This window comes from Monodon monoceros, unplaced genomic scaffold (genome assembly GCF_005190385.1).
Source record: "Monodon monoceros isolate NGI ecotype Baffin Bay Population unplaced genomic scaffold, NGI_Narwhal_1 Super_Scaffold_13, whole genome shotgun sequence".
NCBI classification, from domain to species: domain Eukaryota; kingdom Metazoa; phylum Chordata; class Mammalia; order Artiodactyla; family Monodontidae; genus Monodon; species Monodon monoceros.
Window position 1 is genome coordinate 967,740 of NW_021703769.1, and position 17,749 is coordinate 985,488.

General features: G+C 64.0%; 1 protein-coding gene across 1 annotated transcript; it reads right to left on the bottom strand.

Moving 5' to 3' along the window:
- Window positions 1-589: 589 nt before the first annotated feature.
- SLC17A9 (solute carrier family 17 member 9) lies at window positions 590-16,386 on the bottom strand. The gene is given in 13 exon segments (XM_029221184.1): window positions 590-2,144; window positions 2,296-2,351; window positions 2,945-3,060; window positions 3,421-3,455; window positions 4,243-4,330; window positions 4,910-5,006; window positions 5,184-5,280; window positions 5,760-5,890; window positions 7,789-7,888; window positions 9,552-9,691; window positions 10,027-10,081; window positions 10,084-10,214; window positions 15,835-16,386. Coding segments are annotated over 13 exon segments (1,734 nt in total). The 5' UTR covers window positions 15,894-16,386; the 3' UTR covers window positions 590-1,515.
- Window positions 16,387-17,749: the final 1,363 nt, after the last annotated feature.

Genomic DNA, 17,749 nt, shown 5'->3' on the forward strand with positions numbered 1-17,749 from the left:
ACACACCTGTGTCCTGTGTCCTGAGGAAACCACCCCGCCGCAGGGAGTTTCCTGGGCAGGGCTCCCAGCTCGGGACAGCACAGCCTAGAAATCCACCCGAGGTTTCTCATGAAAATCCCCAGCCGAGCAAACAGTGTGGCCTTTATGGCAAATTAACATTCTGGCTGCATCTCCGTAAACAGTCAGGCCAAACCTACAGAGGCCAGACTCACTTTGTAATCGCGAATCTTTCTTTCAGATTCTTTCTGATCACAAGTGGGGGGGCTGCGGGAGGAAATCTTTGCTTACATGGAAAATTAGGAGTTGTCTGATTCTAGAATCTACACAGCTGACAGCTACACCAAGCAGCTCCGACACAGACGCACAGGCGGGGTCTGTCCAGAGGGGGAGCTAGGAAACCCCACCTCGGCTGTATTTGCACGTGTGTGTCAGCATCCTGGAGGATCAGTACGTCTGTTCTTGGCATTTTCCTTCGACTGTTTGAAACACTTTGCTGGTTTCCTCGAACTAGTGAAATAAATCTTTAACACACGTTTATTCTTTTTATAGGAAGGGCCTTAAATAACATTATGGTCTTCTTTTTAAATAGTTTAATAGTCATCATTTAAATAAGGCTTTGGTGTGCTTTTCCACATTCTCATAGTTTCTTTTCTCTGCATATACATCTTGCAAAATCTATTATTAATCCGCGAGACGACCGGCCCCTCTATTGTAAACAAGGAGGGAGAAAGAGAATGCGGACCGGTGGGTTCACTGGTTCCGGGGCGTGTCCTGGCCAGGAGCGGGTGCCCACGTGCCCTCCGCAGGCACCAGGGGAGCAGGACCCATCGCCAGTGCCTGGGAATCCATGGGAGGGGACGCCGGGGGCAGGGTCCCCAACGATGCACAAGGGCCTCGAGCCCCCACTTCTGCCCACCCATCGAACTGGGGGGCCTCAGCCTGGGTGCCTAGAGAAGCGGAAACACCACAGCCCTCTCTGGCCTTCTTCTAGAGCTGTGGTCCTCAGCCAGGGGGCGGGTCTCCCGGGGACACTTGGTGATGTCAGGAGACAGGGTTGGCTGTCATGACTGGGGGGGGTCATCTAGTGGGTGGGGGCCAGGGATGCTGCTAAACACCCCGCAGTGCACAGGACGGCCCACCACAGAGCATGATCCGGCCCCAAGAGCGGAGAAACAGAGCCAGGCAGGTTTTGGGGAGAGACTCCAGTGGGGCGCCCTGCCCTGCAGTGACACGGTCCCGGGCGGGCTGACGTGGGGCTTGTACGGGTCTCCGAGGAACAGGCCGTGTCTGTGACGAAGCTGCTGCTACTGGACACTAATCCAGCCACCATGAGGTCCCCCCAACCCGGAAGGAGGCTGCTACCCGCAAGGGCGGGGGAACCGGACCGCACCCTCCTGCTGGGCTGAGGCTCCCCCGCCTCTGCTCACACTGCGGGCCAGGAGCAAGGGGCCTCTAAGCTGAACGCTGTCCCCGAGGCTGATGGCGCTGGGTCCTCGGGGACAGTGGGTCGGTCGGCTAGAGGTCCTCATGGGCGGGGCTCAGGTCCACCCGCTGGGCCTTCCCGAACACCAGGAAGGTGCATAGCCCGAGGCTGCTGATGGCTGCCACCAGGTTGAACACAGACGTCCAGGAGCCCGTGGTCTCAATGAGGTAGCCACCCAGGCACACGCCCACGACTCCTGCACCCTCGAGAGGGGACAAGCAGACGGGGTGATGGGCCATCCCGCCCCTTTGAGGACAGCTTTGAGAGGAGCTGAGGACGGGGGGGCCGGAGGGCATGAGCCCCGTCACCGTCACCCAGGCACTCGGCCTCTGGGGACCCTGGACCTCGGGGATTGACTCACATCTGCGGGTCACGTGGCTGGGGACGGTTACATGCCATTGGAAGCATGAGCACAGTGTTAGACGGCTCTGTGCTCTCCCCCGGCCAGCTCTGGGGTCTCGGCTGCCCCCCCCGCCACTGCTCTGACACTGTGGGGACCCCCCGAGGGGTGCCACGCCCCACCCTGAGGGCCGAAGCAGCGGAGCAGGTGGGAGGACACAGGCGTGGGGCGGCGCCCCGGGGAACTCTGGGTTTGAAACCCGCAGGCAGGGGACCCCAGCCCACTTCTCATTTGCCAAAGCCCCAGCTGTGTTGGCCACACCTGAAACAGGACAGAGAGAACGAGGACCAGTCAGCGGAGGCCCACTGTGACCCTCCCATGGCGCACCCACCTGGGGGCCCTGGGAGCGGGGAGGGGGTGAGCGGGGGGGGGGGCAGCCACTTCCTGTCCAACAAGGGGCCGAGGTCCTCACCAAACAGAAAGCCGGCACAGGACGGGGCCAGGTCCTGGATATTAACGGAAATGCCGCTGCGGGAAAAGGAAAGGACGCGGGTGAGTGACCACAGGGTGGCCGCCACCCGCCAAGCCGGCGGTCGGTCCTCCGATCACCTGGATCCCGGAGGCTGGCCATGCCAGGAGCTCAGCCCCAGCTCGGCGGTTACGCATGGGACCCACTCCCAGGATGAAACAAGACAGGGAGCTGAGTTTGCTCGGACTCACACTCATTTGCTACCCGATAATCTGGAAAACGACATCAAGGCGCCGATTCCCAAAACAAGTCAGTGCAGGTTTTCTGACTAAACACTGAGCTGCTGTGCAGGCTGGGAGGCCCGCAGAACAACACGTGGGATCCGATGGGCTCGCTCCCCACCTTTGGTTCAAAAGATGCTGCTTGGGGACCCTCATCTGCTCTGCCAGCCCCTCCCCAAGCACCCGTTTTGTTTTCCCAAAAGGCCCAGGTCCTCACCGGCTTGATACCCTGACTGCCCTTCGCCTCGTGGCTCACTTGTGGGGACCTGCCATGCGCCCACCCTCCATGTGCGCCCCGAGCCAGGGGCCCGGGACCCGGGAGCCCAAAGGCAGCGTGGGTGGCTCTGGTGGACGAGGAACCTGGCCCCTACCTGTGGTTGAAGGTCTGGAGGCCGATGGAGGCTGATGCAAAGACCACAGACTTACAAAAGCTCGAGGTGTGGCCCAAACACAGGGCAAAAACGCTGGACAGGCCGAGGCCCATCGCCTGCGGGAGAGACGAGTGGGGACGGGGTGGGAGTCTCGCCCCTTCCTGGGCTGCCTGGGCCACACTGAACGAGGGTCGGTGGGCACCCCTCCCGGGCTGGGGCCTGCCTGGAGGCCACTGGGACGAGGCTGCACGAATGATCTGGACCTGCTGGTCGTAGCCCATTCGACGTGAGCTGACCCAGGCCCCCAAATGGGCACCAGAACTCAGGGAAGTGTCTCAGGTCAGCCAAGCCAGTCCCAAGCACTGACCCACAGTGCCCTCCAGCCACTGTGCCACACCGGTCCCCTTCTAGGTCAGGGGCCCCAGGAACAAAACAGGGATGTCCAGAGGGAGAGAGCCGTCCCACGACCCTCCTACCTGCATGAACTTCCGCACAGTGATGGTCCTGTAACCTAGACGGGGAGACCAGGAGACATCCTGTCGGCCCATCTGTGCTCTCCCACCCCAGACAGCACCCAGAGTGGGTCCCACCCTCACGGCTGCGCGGAGGGAGCGGGGAGAGGAGGGCCGGGCTGGGCTGGAGGTGGGGCAGCCTCTGCATCACCGTGAGCCGCGCGCACACGTGTATGAGCCTGTGCACTTAGAGGGTTCCCAAGGCCGAGGCCTGGCAGACGCACCTGAGGAAGGCCACTCTATGGTTACAAAGTGCTTTCTTTGTGTTTCTACCAATTTTCTAATTTTTCCACAATGAGTGGGTGGTTCTTCTGTAACTAGGACAAGACTGACATTTAAGGACGCGCAGTGCAGGGTCGTGGGGAGCGTGCGTGTCTGCGGGACAGTCATCCTCGGGCCGTGTGCACTCGGGTCTCAGGCCTGAGACCTCTGACCTCACCAGGTGCCCTTTCCTCCTCTGAAGAGGCTTGGGGGCTGTGTCCAGCCCCCAGGTGGAGGAATTACACTGTCGCAGTGTGACTGTGTCCCAGTGTCCCCACATGGGGAAACAGGCTGGGGGGTGACAAGTTGGAGGCAGTCATCAGCAGAGTCGGGCCGGGAGCCGGGCTCCACGGGCCCACCTGGCTGGCTCTAAGGGCCAGGGGTCCCACTCTCATGGCCTGGTCCTCGGGGGCGTGGCCTCTTCCCATCGCTACAGGAGCACCCCAGGAGGGGTGCCTCTCTGCCCCCCAGAGTGAGGCAAAGCCCAGGCATGGCTCCCTGCCCGGCCCCTCCCCCAGGGCTCACCCTGATTGATGAGACGGTCTGAGAGAAGCCTGCTGAACAGACTGGCAGGAATGGCCACTAGCCAGGGCACCACGTTGAAGACCCAGCCCTGCAGGGAAGGAGGGTACAGGGGCCTCAGAGGCCGCCAGGGCAGGTGCCCGACCACGGGGAAAGGACGAACAGCCCAGGCGGTCATCCACGCCCACCACTGCCCACCAGGCTCTCTGCCCACAGGCTGGGCCTCCGAGATCCTAACTCACCCCCGACCTTGACTGAGCGCTGGGCCCTCAAGCTATCACCCCTGCAGGCAGAACCTTCCTCATGGCTCCCCACACCCCGCGGGGCAGAGCTGGGGGGCCGCACCCTGCCCAGAGTGTGCAGCCAGGGGGCCCTGGTCACCAGAATTGGGAGGGTAGCCGGGCGGCTGGGGTGCAGTCAGCCAGGCTGACCAGCAGGTGACATCTGTGCCCACATCACAGCCCCTGCGTGCCCCCGCCCCCAGAAAGGACTGTCTGCAGCCGGGCAGGCAGCCGGGGCAGCAGCTGGGCCTCTCCTGTGTGCACCCAGGTGCGGCCGCTGAGCCAGGAGGCGGCAGAGCCACCAGAGCTCGGCGGAAGGAACCCAGGGCCCCTCTGCGTGTGCTTCGCGGCGCCCCCCAACCCTGTGAGCTGCCGGGCGGCCAACCCACCTTGGAGCTGGGGAAGGTCTCCTTAAAGAAGGTCGGCAGCCAGGAGAGGAGGATGAAGAAGGAGCAGGCCGCCGCGAGCTGGGAGATGATGGCCGCCCTGGGGGGGCGGGGGCCAGGCTCAGGGCCCACACCCCAGCCCCCTCCCCACACCCAGGGCAGCCAGGGGCCTGAGGGTGTGGAGCCCAGAGTGGAGCCGCCCCCCCGCATGGGCCGCTCACCCTGTGGCCGAGGTCCCCAGGGCCCCAAACCCCATCCCCGCAGCAGCCCAGCTCACCAGACTGAAGGCTTTCGGAAGAGCTGTCTCCGGGGCACCTTGGTGTGTCTGGACACCGGCAGGCCCTGCGCCAGGACGCCCAAGGCCAGGATGAGATCTGAAGGGCAAGGCATCTCCACGTGAAAGCCATTCAAAGAGGGTGGACGGCTCTGCCCCCACAGGCCAGAAGCTGGGGGCGGCTCATGGGTCCCCGGCTGTGCCTGGGGGCCATCCTGTCCTCTCCGCCAGAGCCTGGGGTCGGCAGCGTCTGCCCTCGAGGGTGGACAGTAGTGTTGGCCATCTGTCCCCTGAGTCCTCAAACCCTCCAGGCCCCACTCCTGTCACCAGGAGCCACCTCTACCCCTGCAATATGCCTCTGCCGGCTGGGCAGCCCCCTGCACGTCTGCGCTCACCCGGCGACTCTCACACCAGACTTGACCGTAGCCGGCTGAGACTCAGGGAGTGGGCATCTTCTGTGAGGCTCTACCTAGGGGATCCTGGGGCCCCCGAGCTGGCCTGCTCTTGGGGGTTCGGTGGCCGCTCGCTGGAGGCGACAAGGCGCCAGGGCCCCCGCCCTTCCCGGGCAGCGGCACGTACCTTTCTCACCCAGCAGACGCCTGTACACGTAACACACCCACAGCAGGGTGAGCCCACCCGAGAAATAGAAGACGCTCGGCCAGCCGTACCAGTCCAGGAGCAGGGAGCCTACGGCCCCCGTCACCAGCGTCCTGGAACGACAGGGAGGGGTGTGGCTGGGGCCCTCGCTTCACTGGGGTGCGGAGACATCTCCGAGACCCCTACCCCAGGTGACCTGAGTCCCTAGAAAAGAGCATTTCTATCCCCTGTGAGGCAGCTGCCCGGAAGGCTGGTCCCCAGGCAGCTTGCTAGGGATGTGATAAATGGAATGTTTATAAATGGAATATTTCCTGCCATATCAACAAACAAAGGATGTCACATTCATCAAGGATTGCAGCCCTCCAACGTGAGCCGGTGAGCCCTGAGGAAACTCAGGGCTGAAAAGAATACCTGCCATCCAGCAGCCATCAGACTGCAGCCACTCCCTGCGGTGAGCCCTGCGGAAACTCAGGATGTGAAAATACAGGACACTGGCCCCAGAGAGCTGAGGTGCACATCAAAGGAATGATTTCAGTGAGCCCAGACTCTTGCATTTTCCCAGACACAGAAAAGCACTAAATTCCTAAACTTGAGAGATCGAGTTTTCTTTAATTAACAATAATGTTTTGACCATTACCTGCCCTTTTGTTACAAAACTCCTCTATATCCTGGCTCCTCCCCCCACCTCCTGGGAGCAGTTTCTCTGAAATGCTGTCTCCCGGGCTGCAGCCCCCATTTTGCCCCAAATCAAACTTAACCTCATGTTGTGCATTTTTTTAAGACAGATGCAAGCTTTCCGGGGACTTCCGGTGCCACGGGGGCCAGCGTGGACATGGCAGCCGTGACGTGGCACACGGGTCCTGTGTTGCCCTAGTATCTCCTTACTAGGCCTCCCAGTTGGCCTACAGTTGTGTGTGGATCCTTTTAAAATGAAAAGGGCAACAAGAAGACAGCGGTGACAAGAACACGCTGAAACATAAAACCTCCTCGCTGTTTTCAGCTGCTCATATCAGAGAGGATGAAATTTCAAAAAGATTTCAAAATGCAAAAACAACCATCCAACCCAGCTGCCTCCCCAGGTCCTGCCAATGCTATTGTCCCAAATATGCCCTCGAGGCCCACCCCTCCCCCAGGCTGGCCTGTCTGTTCAGAGGCTACCCCCCACCTGCTGAGGCTTGGCCAGGAGACAGTTAAAGGAGAAAGGCTTTCCCCCAAGGCCAGTGGAGGGATGCCTTCCACTCTGAGCCTCCATTTCCCCATCTGCGGGGAGGGGGTGGGCACGGTCTCTCCCTGTACCTCCCCTGCACCCCACTCCCTCCCCGGAAGGCCCAGGTCACCCAGTGAGACGGGATTTCAGATAAACAATGAAACTCTTCTGTCCATGTATTGCTTCTCTGAAATTCACATGTCACTGGGCCCCCTGGGTTTCTATCTGGGCCGCTCCCAGCCCCCCAGCAGGTACCCCTCACCCCTCTGCATTCTGCCTGGACCTCGGCAGCAGTAACGTGAGGGCCCTGAGCCCGGGGGTCGTGAAGCCCCAATAGGACAGCAAGACGTCCTTCCAGCCCCAGCGCGGTCGCCCCACGGAGGGTCTGGTGCTCTGGGGGGTGCAGTGGGGAGGGCCACAGGTCTGGACCTTACAGGTCTGGACCTTTCATGTCTGGACCGTGACGGGTACCCTCTGGGGCAAACGCAGGCCACCTCCCCCATCGGGACGGGCACCCCATCCAGTTCTGTCAGCACAGATGGAAGGGAACTTAACACCCCAGCCCACGTGCCAGAGCCCCAGAGCTCTGGTCACCTGCTGCTGGCCCGAGAGGGACAGAGCATGCACGGAGATGGGGGTGGCAAGTGCCTCGCAGAGCACAGAGTCACCAGACCTGCGTCACCCTGTCCCAGATGTGCACGTGGCCTGTCCCCACCAGACGCACCGAGGCGCTCTGCCAGGTGCACGCCCTTCGCCTCCCCACACCGACCCCCTTGCTCGGCCCCCCCCAAGGCCGGGACTTACCCAAACTGGGAGCCGGCCCCCACGGTGCTGTAGGTGAAAGCTCGCTCACTCTCCCGCACCTTCTGGGACAGCAGGCTGGTCAGCGCAGGGAAGTAAACCCCTGGGGCGGCAGAGAAGGCAGAGGCCCACGCAGAGCTGTGTCCCGAGCTGGCCCGTGGGCCCTGCCGGGGTGGCCGGCAGAGGGGTGAGACAGGGAAGCTCCGCGGGGCCCTCGGTGATTATTCAAGCCCGGGTCTCCTTCCTCCCGCTGTCACCCCCAGGGATCAGCAGGGCTGGGCTTTTCCCAACACTCAGCTAAAGAGACAGCTTGGGGAGCGGGGGGTTCGCTCAAGGTCCTGCCACCAGGACGGCTGCAGAGGGGCTTCTGGGCCCAAGCTGGCGCTCCTCCACTGTCACGCCAGCCCCCAGAGCCACACGGCTCCAGAGTCCTGGCACCAACACGCAGAAGCACACACACAGGTGACAAGTGACAAGTGCACACGCACACACACTGACACACACGGTGCGTGTACGTCGGTGAGACCTGAACAGCCCCGTGGAACTGCACTGCCAGGTCCTGGATGTGATGCTGCCCTGTAGCTACGTGAGATGCCACCACAGGGAGGTGGGGGAGGGAGCTCGGGACCTCCCTGTACCTTTCACTGCAACTTCCTGTAAAGCTATAATTATTTTAAAATCTAGTTTAAAAAAAAAACCACATTGGCGAAAGCAGCTCTTGCCCGTTACACTGCGCTTTTCTCCAAAAGCACCTGGGGAAGCTCAGAGGCCAGGGCACATAGGGACAGGACTTGGTCCCTGCCTTCCCTTTGGGGCCCCGGGCCCCTGCTCACACCATGTGGGGAGCACGTGGGGTGAATTCAAAGGAGCGCAGGCGCTGGACTGCCTGGACCACCAGGACCACATGTGGGCCGGCCCGGTGGGGCTGATCAGGAAACAGGCAGAGGCCCATTCCAGGATATACATCTGGGGTCTTGGGGGTACGGGCTAGAGGCCCACGCCCCACCAGAGCTCTGGGAAGTGGGGAGGTGTGGTGAGGAAGGGGTCACGTCCAGAGGACGGATGCTGTCAGATGCCATGCTGGTGGAGGGCAGGAGCTCAGAAGGCCGTCCCACTCCCTGGAGGGTGGGTGTGCGCCCCTGCCACCAGGTCCCCCAGGCCACTGGGGATCTTTGAGGGGGGCTCTCTCCAGAAGTGTAATATCCCCAAAGAACGAGAGCAGGGGGCTTGGGAAAGCTGGCATCCCCTCAGCCTGCTGGCCCGGCCAGCGCGGGTGTGGCCTCCGACTGGCAGCACATAGAAACTGGGCACGTGCCCACCATGCGGCTGGTGGAGCCGACGGTGCCGCGTGGCAACCTGGCTGACACCGGATCCCTGGAGCAGAAGTTTTGGCAGAGGAGGACACGTGACATTAAAACGTGCCAGCCAGACTGTGAAGTGACTCTAGACACGGAAAGTGCCTTGGGCGCAACGGCATCGAAGCACAAACAAAGCCCGGTGCAGGGAAGTGAAGCCAAGAGCCGGCAGCCCGCCAGCGGGGATGGCCCGAGCTGTCCGCCTGCCAGGGAGGAGAGCCCATGACCTCAGCAGCAGCAGTGCTACAGCACTGGCGCACCCGCTCTGAAGTGAGGCACACCACATGCAGGGGCACACACGAGGACACACGCGCACGCCCATGAGCACCCACCTGAACACACGCCCGTGCACACACTCCCCTTGCTCTGCGGCGTGTGGGCCCGAGGTCCAGCCCCCCGCAGCCCCCCTACCTTGGAGCAAGCCCGTGAGGATGCGAGAGAAGGTCATGAAGGCCAGGTGGGCACTGCTGAGGCGGGAGAGCAGCGGCGTGGCGGCGGTGATGAAGCCCCAGGCGGAAGCCGACAGCAGGATGACCTTCTCACCCCCGATCCTGCACGGGGGACGAGAGGGCAGTGACGGGGAGCTGTGCGGCTGGGCTGCAGGCCGAACCAGGAGACCCTACCGTGGAGGAACCCGGGGAGGGGGCCGGCACCGCCCGTCACTTGGAGCTGCCCTCTGGGGTGGGCACTGCAGCCACATCCCCTCTGCAGAGGAGGCCGGGGCTGAGCGTGCAGGGCACGGCCTGGTCCCTCTGTCCCCATGGGCCCCAGCCCACCCCTGCGCAGCCCTCGGGTCTCCCAGCCCCCGTCTTGCTGTGGGCGGGGCCTCCCCCCATTCCCTTCCTAGGAGCCACCTCCCCAGGCCCTGCACACGGGGAGGGATTACCGGTCCCCCAGGCGGCCCCCCGCCCCCTGAGTCAGGCAGGAGCCCCAGAAGAAGCAACACCGGCCTCTTTCTTATTCCAGCCGAAGTCCTGGCTCATGGCGGCGGCACAGACGGGCACGCTGACGCGGGCGCAGTACAGCAGGCATGTCCCCAGAAGCAGCGTCCCTGTCCACACCTGGCACTCGGGTCTGGGGAGAGAAGGGCCCGGTCGGGCCCAGGAGAGGCTGTTGGATGGGGCCCCTCGGCCACCTCTCAAATGTCCACCTGCTCACGTCTGGTGACTCCTGGGAGAAACGGGCAGACACAAGAAATGATGCAGGGGGTCCCTCACGCAGCAGGGGTGGGAGCGGCCGGATGGCTGTCCTAGGGCAGAGGCTGAATAGCCGCAGCTGGGGAGGTGCTGCTCTCCAGGCCCCAGGCTCTCGGTTTCCATGGACCAAGGGCCCAGGAAGGCAGCAGGCTGACAGCCGGTAGCCGGCCAAGGGGGCGACGGGCTGGGGAAGAGGACCCCAGCCGCGGCAGAGAGGGAGGGTCCCACAGCACCATGGGCCCCCGCAGGGTCCCCAGGAAAGCTGGGTCTGCCCAGCAGACCACCTTGGGGCAGGCAGGCCCTGGGAGGAGCCTGGGCAGCAGTGAGGCAGCCCTGGCCGCCTGGGAAGGTTGCCAGACCAAGTCCATACAAGTCCCCAAAGCTCCTGGCCAGCACCCTCGACTGTCAGTCACCAAACCAGGAAGTCAGGAACTGCCAGAGCCCGGAGGAGCCCAGGAGACGCAGGTGCCTGTGGGACCCTGGGCGGGGCCCTGGGACCTCGGGGGAGAGTGCAGAACCCGAGCACAGCGTGGGCTTTGGCAGCAGGACTGTCCACGGCAGTCCACTGATGGGGACCAATGGACACTGACCTAGGACGTGAGTGGGGGACACGTGTGGAGCGCGTGGCAGTCTGTACTGCCTTTGCGGTAGCTCTGTACATCTAGAACCGCCCTAAGAGACAAAGTTTGGGGAGGGGGGATTGGTATTTTTTTTAACGAAAAAGAGAGGAGACTCAGTGCCCTTTGTGCAGGTGGAGGGGGGCCCAGTGGGGGACGGCCTGGGGGAGGAGCACCACTAGGGACTTGCGATGTCTTTGCACAGGGCGGGGATGTCCCCTGAGGGTGGGGGCCACAACTGGGGGGGGTCGGGAGAGTGGACAGGCCTTTAAGCAGTCTCAGTGGGGCCTTGGGGGTCCTGCCTGCACCTGGACTCACCTGCCCAACTGGGGCAAGGGTTCTCCCCAGGGTGGGGAGGGGTGGTGGTGGTGCGAGACGCACAAAGGGAATAGGTTCAGGCTGTGGGGAAGGCACGGGGCCGGGGCTCCAAGCCCAGGGCCCCCGAGGCCTGCCCAAAGCAGCCCGAGGCGTTAGTGCTGTAGACCTTGGGGAGGCCACTGGACAGGTGTCCAGGAGGGTGAGGCCGGCAGGAGCCGCACGGGCAGTTCTCAGAACAGAGGGAAGGACGCCTCTCACCTGGCAGATGACCCAGGACACTGGAGTCTCACCCTCGCTCCCCAAACCCCCTTGGACCCCTGTCTGGACCTGGCGGGGGCTACCCCCGCCGGCCGGGCACGTGAAAAGAACAGCCAATGGGGCCCAGGGTAATGGAAGCTTGGACTCCATCTGCGGACACAGGCGGGTCCCCTGCCTGTGGGCCCCACCCAGGCTCAGGCTGTGAGCCGACTCCGGGGGGACAGTCCAGGGTGAGGCCAGGACCACCCCTGGGAGGGCCGGAGCCCTCGCCTGCATGCCTCCCGGGGGTGAGAGACCTCAGAGGGCCTGAGGGTCTTGCCCGCTGGCAGGCAGCACCCGCACCAGCAACTTGATAAGTGCGTGCGACGGCTGTGTCCGTTATCTCCGGGGCAGGACCGCTGGGCCAGCAGCGAGGTGGGGCTGCCCCCCCCTCTGGCCAGCGCCCTCCTCCTGGCAGGGTGGACTGCGCACCCCTGGCGCTGGGGGAAAGTTTCGGGGCGGGAAGAAGCTGCTGTCCTGGACCTGGTCACAGACAGGGCAGGGGGTGGGGGGTGGCACGTGGGGCCCGTCGCCCGGCCTCCCGAGCTTCAGTTTCTTCGGTGAAGATGGGCTCATGTCCCTGACACCCAGCTCCTTCTTGGGTCAGTGAGCAGCAAGGTGACCCACCAGTTCCTGGAGCCTCAACAAGGAGCTGTCGACTGGCCAGCGGGTTGGAGAGGCCTGGCACCAGCATGCCCCTCCTCCGCAGGCACCTCCCCCGGCTCCGCTCCCCCTGGTACATCAGTGTACTTTTCCACAGTCCAGGGAGCGAGTCGGGAGCCTTCCCCATGTCTCAGGCCTGCAGAGGCCCTCCCCGTCCCCGCTGCTGCCCTCACAGCTGAGGAGCTGTTGCCCCAGGAGGCTGCAGCGTCCGGCAATCCCACTGGCGGAGACAGCTGCTTCCAGGCTCAAGCCCCTCCCTCGGGGGGTTTGGGGTGAATGAGCCCGGCCTGCTGTCCCCAGACAGAGCCGTGTTTGTGGGCGGCGCCCGGTTTGGAGTTTGGGAATTACAGTCCAAAGTGTTCTGCAGCCCTCAGTGATGTGTGTGGTCTGATGTGGTGACCAACTCTCCCGGAGGAGAGACTTGGGTGCCGCTCTGGGCCCTGGCCTGACTTGGGGAAACCCGCCCTTCCCTGTGCCTCAATTTCCCCGTGTGCACTGGACCACGGATTTCAAACTGGGTCTCTGGGTGCCCGAGGGGTGCCATGGGTGGGGCTCCCAGGCAGCACTCTTGGACGAGTTGCTTTTTATATTAGAATCTCCTATACGAGTCCAATGGGAAATAGTGTCCCATGCTGGAAAGCCTGCCGTTCTGCAGTTCCAGGAGCCGGCCGCTGGACCGTGCCTCGGCCGAGGCTGGGGGGCTGCTCCCTTCGGAAACTGCCCAGTGACCCTCAGTGACGAGGGAGGGGCCATCACGCCCCCATCCTCCTTCCTGTTTCGTAAAGTGTGCCTGGAATGACTCAGAAGCCAAGATGGTGAGGACGACAGTAGCACAGCGCATGCGGCAGGTCTCGGTGGCCTCCCCCCTAGAAAGGCTAAGGCGGCGGGAGGGGGCGGAACCCCACGGGGCAGGTCGCAGACTCACCTGGGGCCTGGCGGTCCCAGATGCTAGTTTCCTTTACAGAACCAAAGACTGTGAAGGGTGGGGCAGGGGCGGGGCGGGGGCTCTGCCAGGCCAGCGAGTCCCCAGGAGGCACCCGCTCAATGTCTGAGTTTGTGACATGCAACCCCTGGGGGCTCAGGGCCTGTCTCCTCCGCGCTCCAACCGTGGGAATGACACCCCCAGTCCACCCTCTTGCCCCCTGTTTCCCAGCCCGGCACTTCAGGCCTTTGGGGACACTGCTCCCTCTGAGCAAACATCCCACCAGGCCTACTGGGAGGCACAGTCCAAACTGCCCACCAAAACCAGCCCAGCCGGCCACCCGGGCCCACCGGGACGGAGCCAGCAGAGGACTCATGAGCCCAGCCCTGCCGTGGCCTCCGACGCCCGTCCAGGGCCACCTGCACGGCCCTGCGGGCGAGCCCTCAGCAAGCACACACGCACGGGTTGGTGCACAAGGGGAGTGGCAGGGGCTGGGGAGCAAGGCTTTTAACTTCCCACGAACAGCCACAGCCCGAAGTTGCCTTTAAAAGGAAGTTTTATTCCTTTATGTGGTCAGAGCGGTGGAGGGTCACCTGCGCTCAGATGGGACCGCGTTCCTGGCACCTGCCCCTCCCTCGGATGCACTGTGCCGGCACCCCGGGAGCCTGGCTCTGTTTGCTCTCTGGGTGGGAAGTCCAGTTAGAAACAGGGGAAAGCCAGATGAGACTGACCTGCTCTGGAAGGCTGGCAGGGTACCGAGAATACGGTGCTGCCCCCCGCCTCCTTGTGGCCCCGGGAGGTCAAGAAGGGCCCGTCAGCTTTCAGGCAACCAGCCCACTCTGAGTTTAAGGTGCTGGCATGGGACGCCCTCTGGAGCTGGGGGGCCAGGTGCTGTGTGCTTCCTCCCTGGGCCCCGGAGGCCCCCGCAGCCCTGGCCCTGAGTTGGCGGGCAGCGCCACTGGGTGGGCAAAGGGACGTCCTCCACAGCTGCTGGGGACACAGAACAGGCCAGCTGGAGGTCTGGCTGGAGGGGTGACCCAGACACGGCCAGCTGCCGGAGGCCTGATTAAGACGCCAGACGCAGAGTCCTGGACCTGCGGACGGGCTTGCGAGGAACACGGAAGGTCATGGCAAAATCGGCCACAAAAGGCCTGAAGACCTGCCTCCAGCCCACTCTGTCCACTCCCGAGCCTTGGGTCTGAGCCCCCAGCTCTTCAGGGTGCTTCCTGTGAACCTTCTAGAACCTTCTGCATCCTGCAAATGGCCCCTGTGCATGAGAAGCACCCACGGCTGAGCAAACACAAGGTCACGTGGACCCTCGATTCAGAAAAGGGAAATGAGTTGGCGCTGGGGGCAGAGGGCAAGCAGGGGCAGAGGGCAACCGCCGGAGAGAATGTGCGGGCCCAAGGCTGCCGGCGCCCGGCTGGGACGTCCCTGGGGAGCGGCCCTGCCTCGGGGGTCATCCACATGGCGGCAGCCGCCCACGGTCGCCCTTGTCACGATTCTCATCACCTTTAGCCACTCGGGGGTGCGAACCACCTTTTCCCGCTGAGGCCCACTCCACCCAGGACCCCCGCTACCCCACCTGCAGGTGCTCCTTTCTAAACTGGGCAGGGAGGGAGGCGGTGAAGGCAAAGCCAGCCAGATCTAGATCCGTTAAAGCGTAACCGAGGGGGAAGTTTCAAAACATTCTTTAGAGGTCCCGGCCCTCTGCCCAGCTGGCTGCGGAGCTGCCTGCCACCTGGGTCAGCGGGGCCTCGCCTCGACAAGGGCGGGGAGAGAGCAAGGGAGCAGAGGCAGGCCGCAGGGCGCTCCCTAGCCGGGCACACCCCGCATGCCTGCCGCCCTCCTGGGCACCTGGCAAGGAGACCCCGTGCTGCAATTTGGGCTTTGGGGCTCCCGCCCTCACCGGGCCCTGTCCCAAGGGAGCCTTCTGGCTTCTGAGGCCTTCCTGTGACCAGCTGTGGGAGGCGGGTCCCACAGGCGGCAGGGCAGGCCCCGGGGACTCAGAGCTGGAGGCAGACGGGCCTGGAAGCGCAGGGCCTGACTCTGGGCCTGGGGTCCACTGGAGGACCGGAGGGAGCTCTGAGCGGCGGGCGGCCTGGGGGCTGCTCTGAGGGCTCGCCTCTCGTTCCTGGTCGCCCTGTGAGTCATGCTGCTGAGCAGATCCCTGTCCCAGGGCCTTCTGCACCCGGCAGCAGAAGAGGGCGGCCTGCCTGGGCTCTTCCTCCCTCACAACCGACACCCCCGTGGGGACCCTGTTGGCTTCACATCTCTGGCACACGACGACAGCAGGGCTCAGCCAACCGCTGCAGGTGCCGGCCTGGTCCCCCCAACGCCCCCCAGCCCACTGCCTGCCTGCACAGGTGGCACAGGTCACAGGTGCGGTCCTGGGGGTGGGGAGGCCGTGCCTGGGAGCCACCCTGCCCAGCCAGGCAGGCCTCCCAGGACAAGACACTGCGCACACCACCCCCAGGACCGGGGCGGCCTGGAGAGAGTGCAGGGGGGTCTGGGTGGGTGGGGGGTGGCACTGGCCCTGGATGGGAGGCGTGGAGGTGCAAGGCCCCCCAGGCAGAGCAAAGGTGCGGGGCGGCTGGGAGCCATCTCTGCCCGGGACGCCCGCTCCCTCCCCTGACCGCCGCCCCGCCCCCACCCCCCCACCCCCCGCCGCGAGGCCCCACCTGGACCACTGGGCGTCCTCGGCCGCTTCCCTGAGGCTCTCATCCGGGGGCGGCTGCATCGGGCGCGGACGGCGTGGGCACAGGGTGTCCGGGTCCGTTCCCGCCCAGCCGACCCACCGGGCAGCGCCGCCCAAGTCCACGTGTCAGTCCCAGCTGCGCTTCCGACCGGCGTACTCCCAGGACGTGTCGCCCCCGGACGGCCACCGCGGCGGGCGGGGCGGGGCGCGCAACTTGGGTCTCCGCCCTGCTCACTCCGTCGGAAAGGCCAGACCTGGCGCTCCCGCGGGCGGGCGGGTCAGACCCTCGCGCGCCGGGGCCTCCTCGCTGCCGGTCGCGGAAGTTCGGGATGGCGCGGGCACTTCCCCTGCAGGCGGCAGGAAGGATGGGGCTTTGGAGGGGCTGAGCCGGCGTGATCCCGGCCCGGACCCACTGCTGGCAGGGCAGCCTCCGCGCACATCCACAAATGGAGGTGTGGCGGGGTGGTCCTCGCCTCGCAGGGCTGCCTCCGCATCAGTTGACAGCTCGCGGTAGCCTCACCTGTGCAAGGACAGCGAGGCTCAAGGGGGACCAATTTCTAAAATGGATCTTTGAAGGGGGGCTCCAGCCCTGTGACCCTGGACCAGCCTGGGAACCCTGGGCAGCCCAGCGCTCGCGGGGGGTGGGGGTGGGGGGTGGGGGCTGAGTGTTCTGAGTACGGACACGTGCCGGGCCCCACGCTGAGTCCTGTGGATCCTCAGTCTCAGGGCTCCACCTGACCTCAGAAGGCTTCACACCCACGTGCCGCGCACAGCCAGCGCTGTGACGGTTGGGACACATCGGAAGCAGGTGGATTTCTGGGCGATTCTGCTTCCGCCAGCTGCCCCCTCTTCACCCTGCAACGCCCCCTCCACCCGCTACCCCCTCAATCCATCCTCCACACGGCAGCCTGGCGAACGTGGCCACATCCCACCCTGCTCCATGTGCGCTTGCTGAACAAACTGCTGTCCTTCCATCCATACGACGCTCAACGGGGCAGAAGGATGGTGCTGGAGAGAGGTGCGTGCCCCCAGAGAGCCCGCGACTCGGAAAAGGGTTCAGCTCAGCTACGATAGTACCCCACCCTCCTCCTGGCAGCTCACTCTCACCCACTGCCTGGGGCTCTTTGATGATGATTTTACATACAGACCTAGAGCCACACTGTGGGGGGCATTTGTCATTTGCCAAAAGTCCCTCTCCTTCTGGAGCTGATGTTCCAGGGCGTGTAGACGAAACACAAAAAGGAGACCAAGTGGGGCAGGGAAGGGTGGCTTCTGCCGTGGGACGGGCTGAGAGATGCTCCCAGAAAGACATACGAGACAAGTCTGAGAGCAGGGAAGGAGGAGGCCGTGCGGGCGAGGCGGGCGGAGGCCCAGGGCCAGCTCCAGGACCGCAGGGAGCCCAGCCGGGCTGAGGAGGGGGAGACAGGAGGTGGGGACAAAGTGCTGGTGAGGTCATTATTTGAACCTCACAAACACTGCTGTTCAACACTTCTGTTTTACGCTCAGGATACAACAGAACACCCGGAGATTAAGGACTCACCAGTCCCACGAGTCTGTGGCCAAGCAGGGGCCAGTGCCCCGTCCCCTCACCCTGGCCAGGGTGGTCAACGGCCTTCCAGGCTTCCGGCTGACCGCCCACCACCTCCCTTCCCGCCCCTCCAGCCCCGGCGTGGCATCCTCCGTGACGGCTGGGCTGGCTTCACTTGCAGAAGCCAGATGGTAAAATTAGTGTGACTGTAAGACACCACGACCTGTGGGAGAGAAAACCTCATGTGACAGGGCCCGCGGCTGAGTCTGCAGAACGCAGGAGCCACGACCAGAGGAGGAGACGCCCCTCCATCCTCTCCGGTGACTAAGCTTACGTGCAGCCCAAACACGCAGAGTGCCTTGGGGTCCCA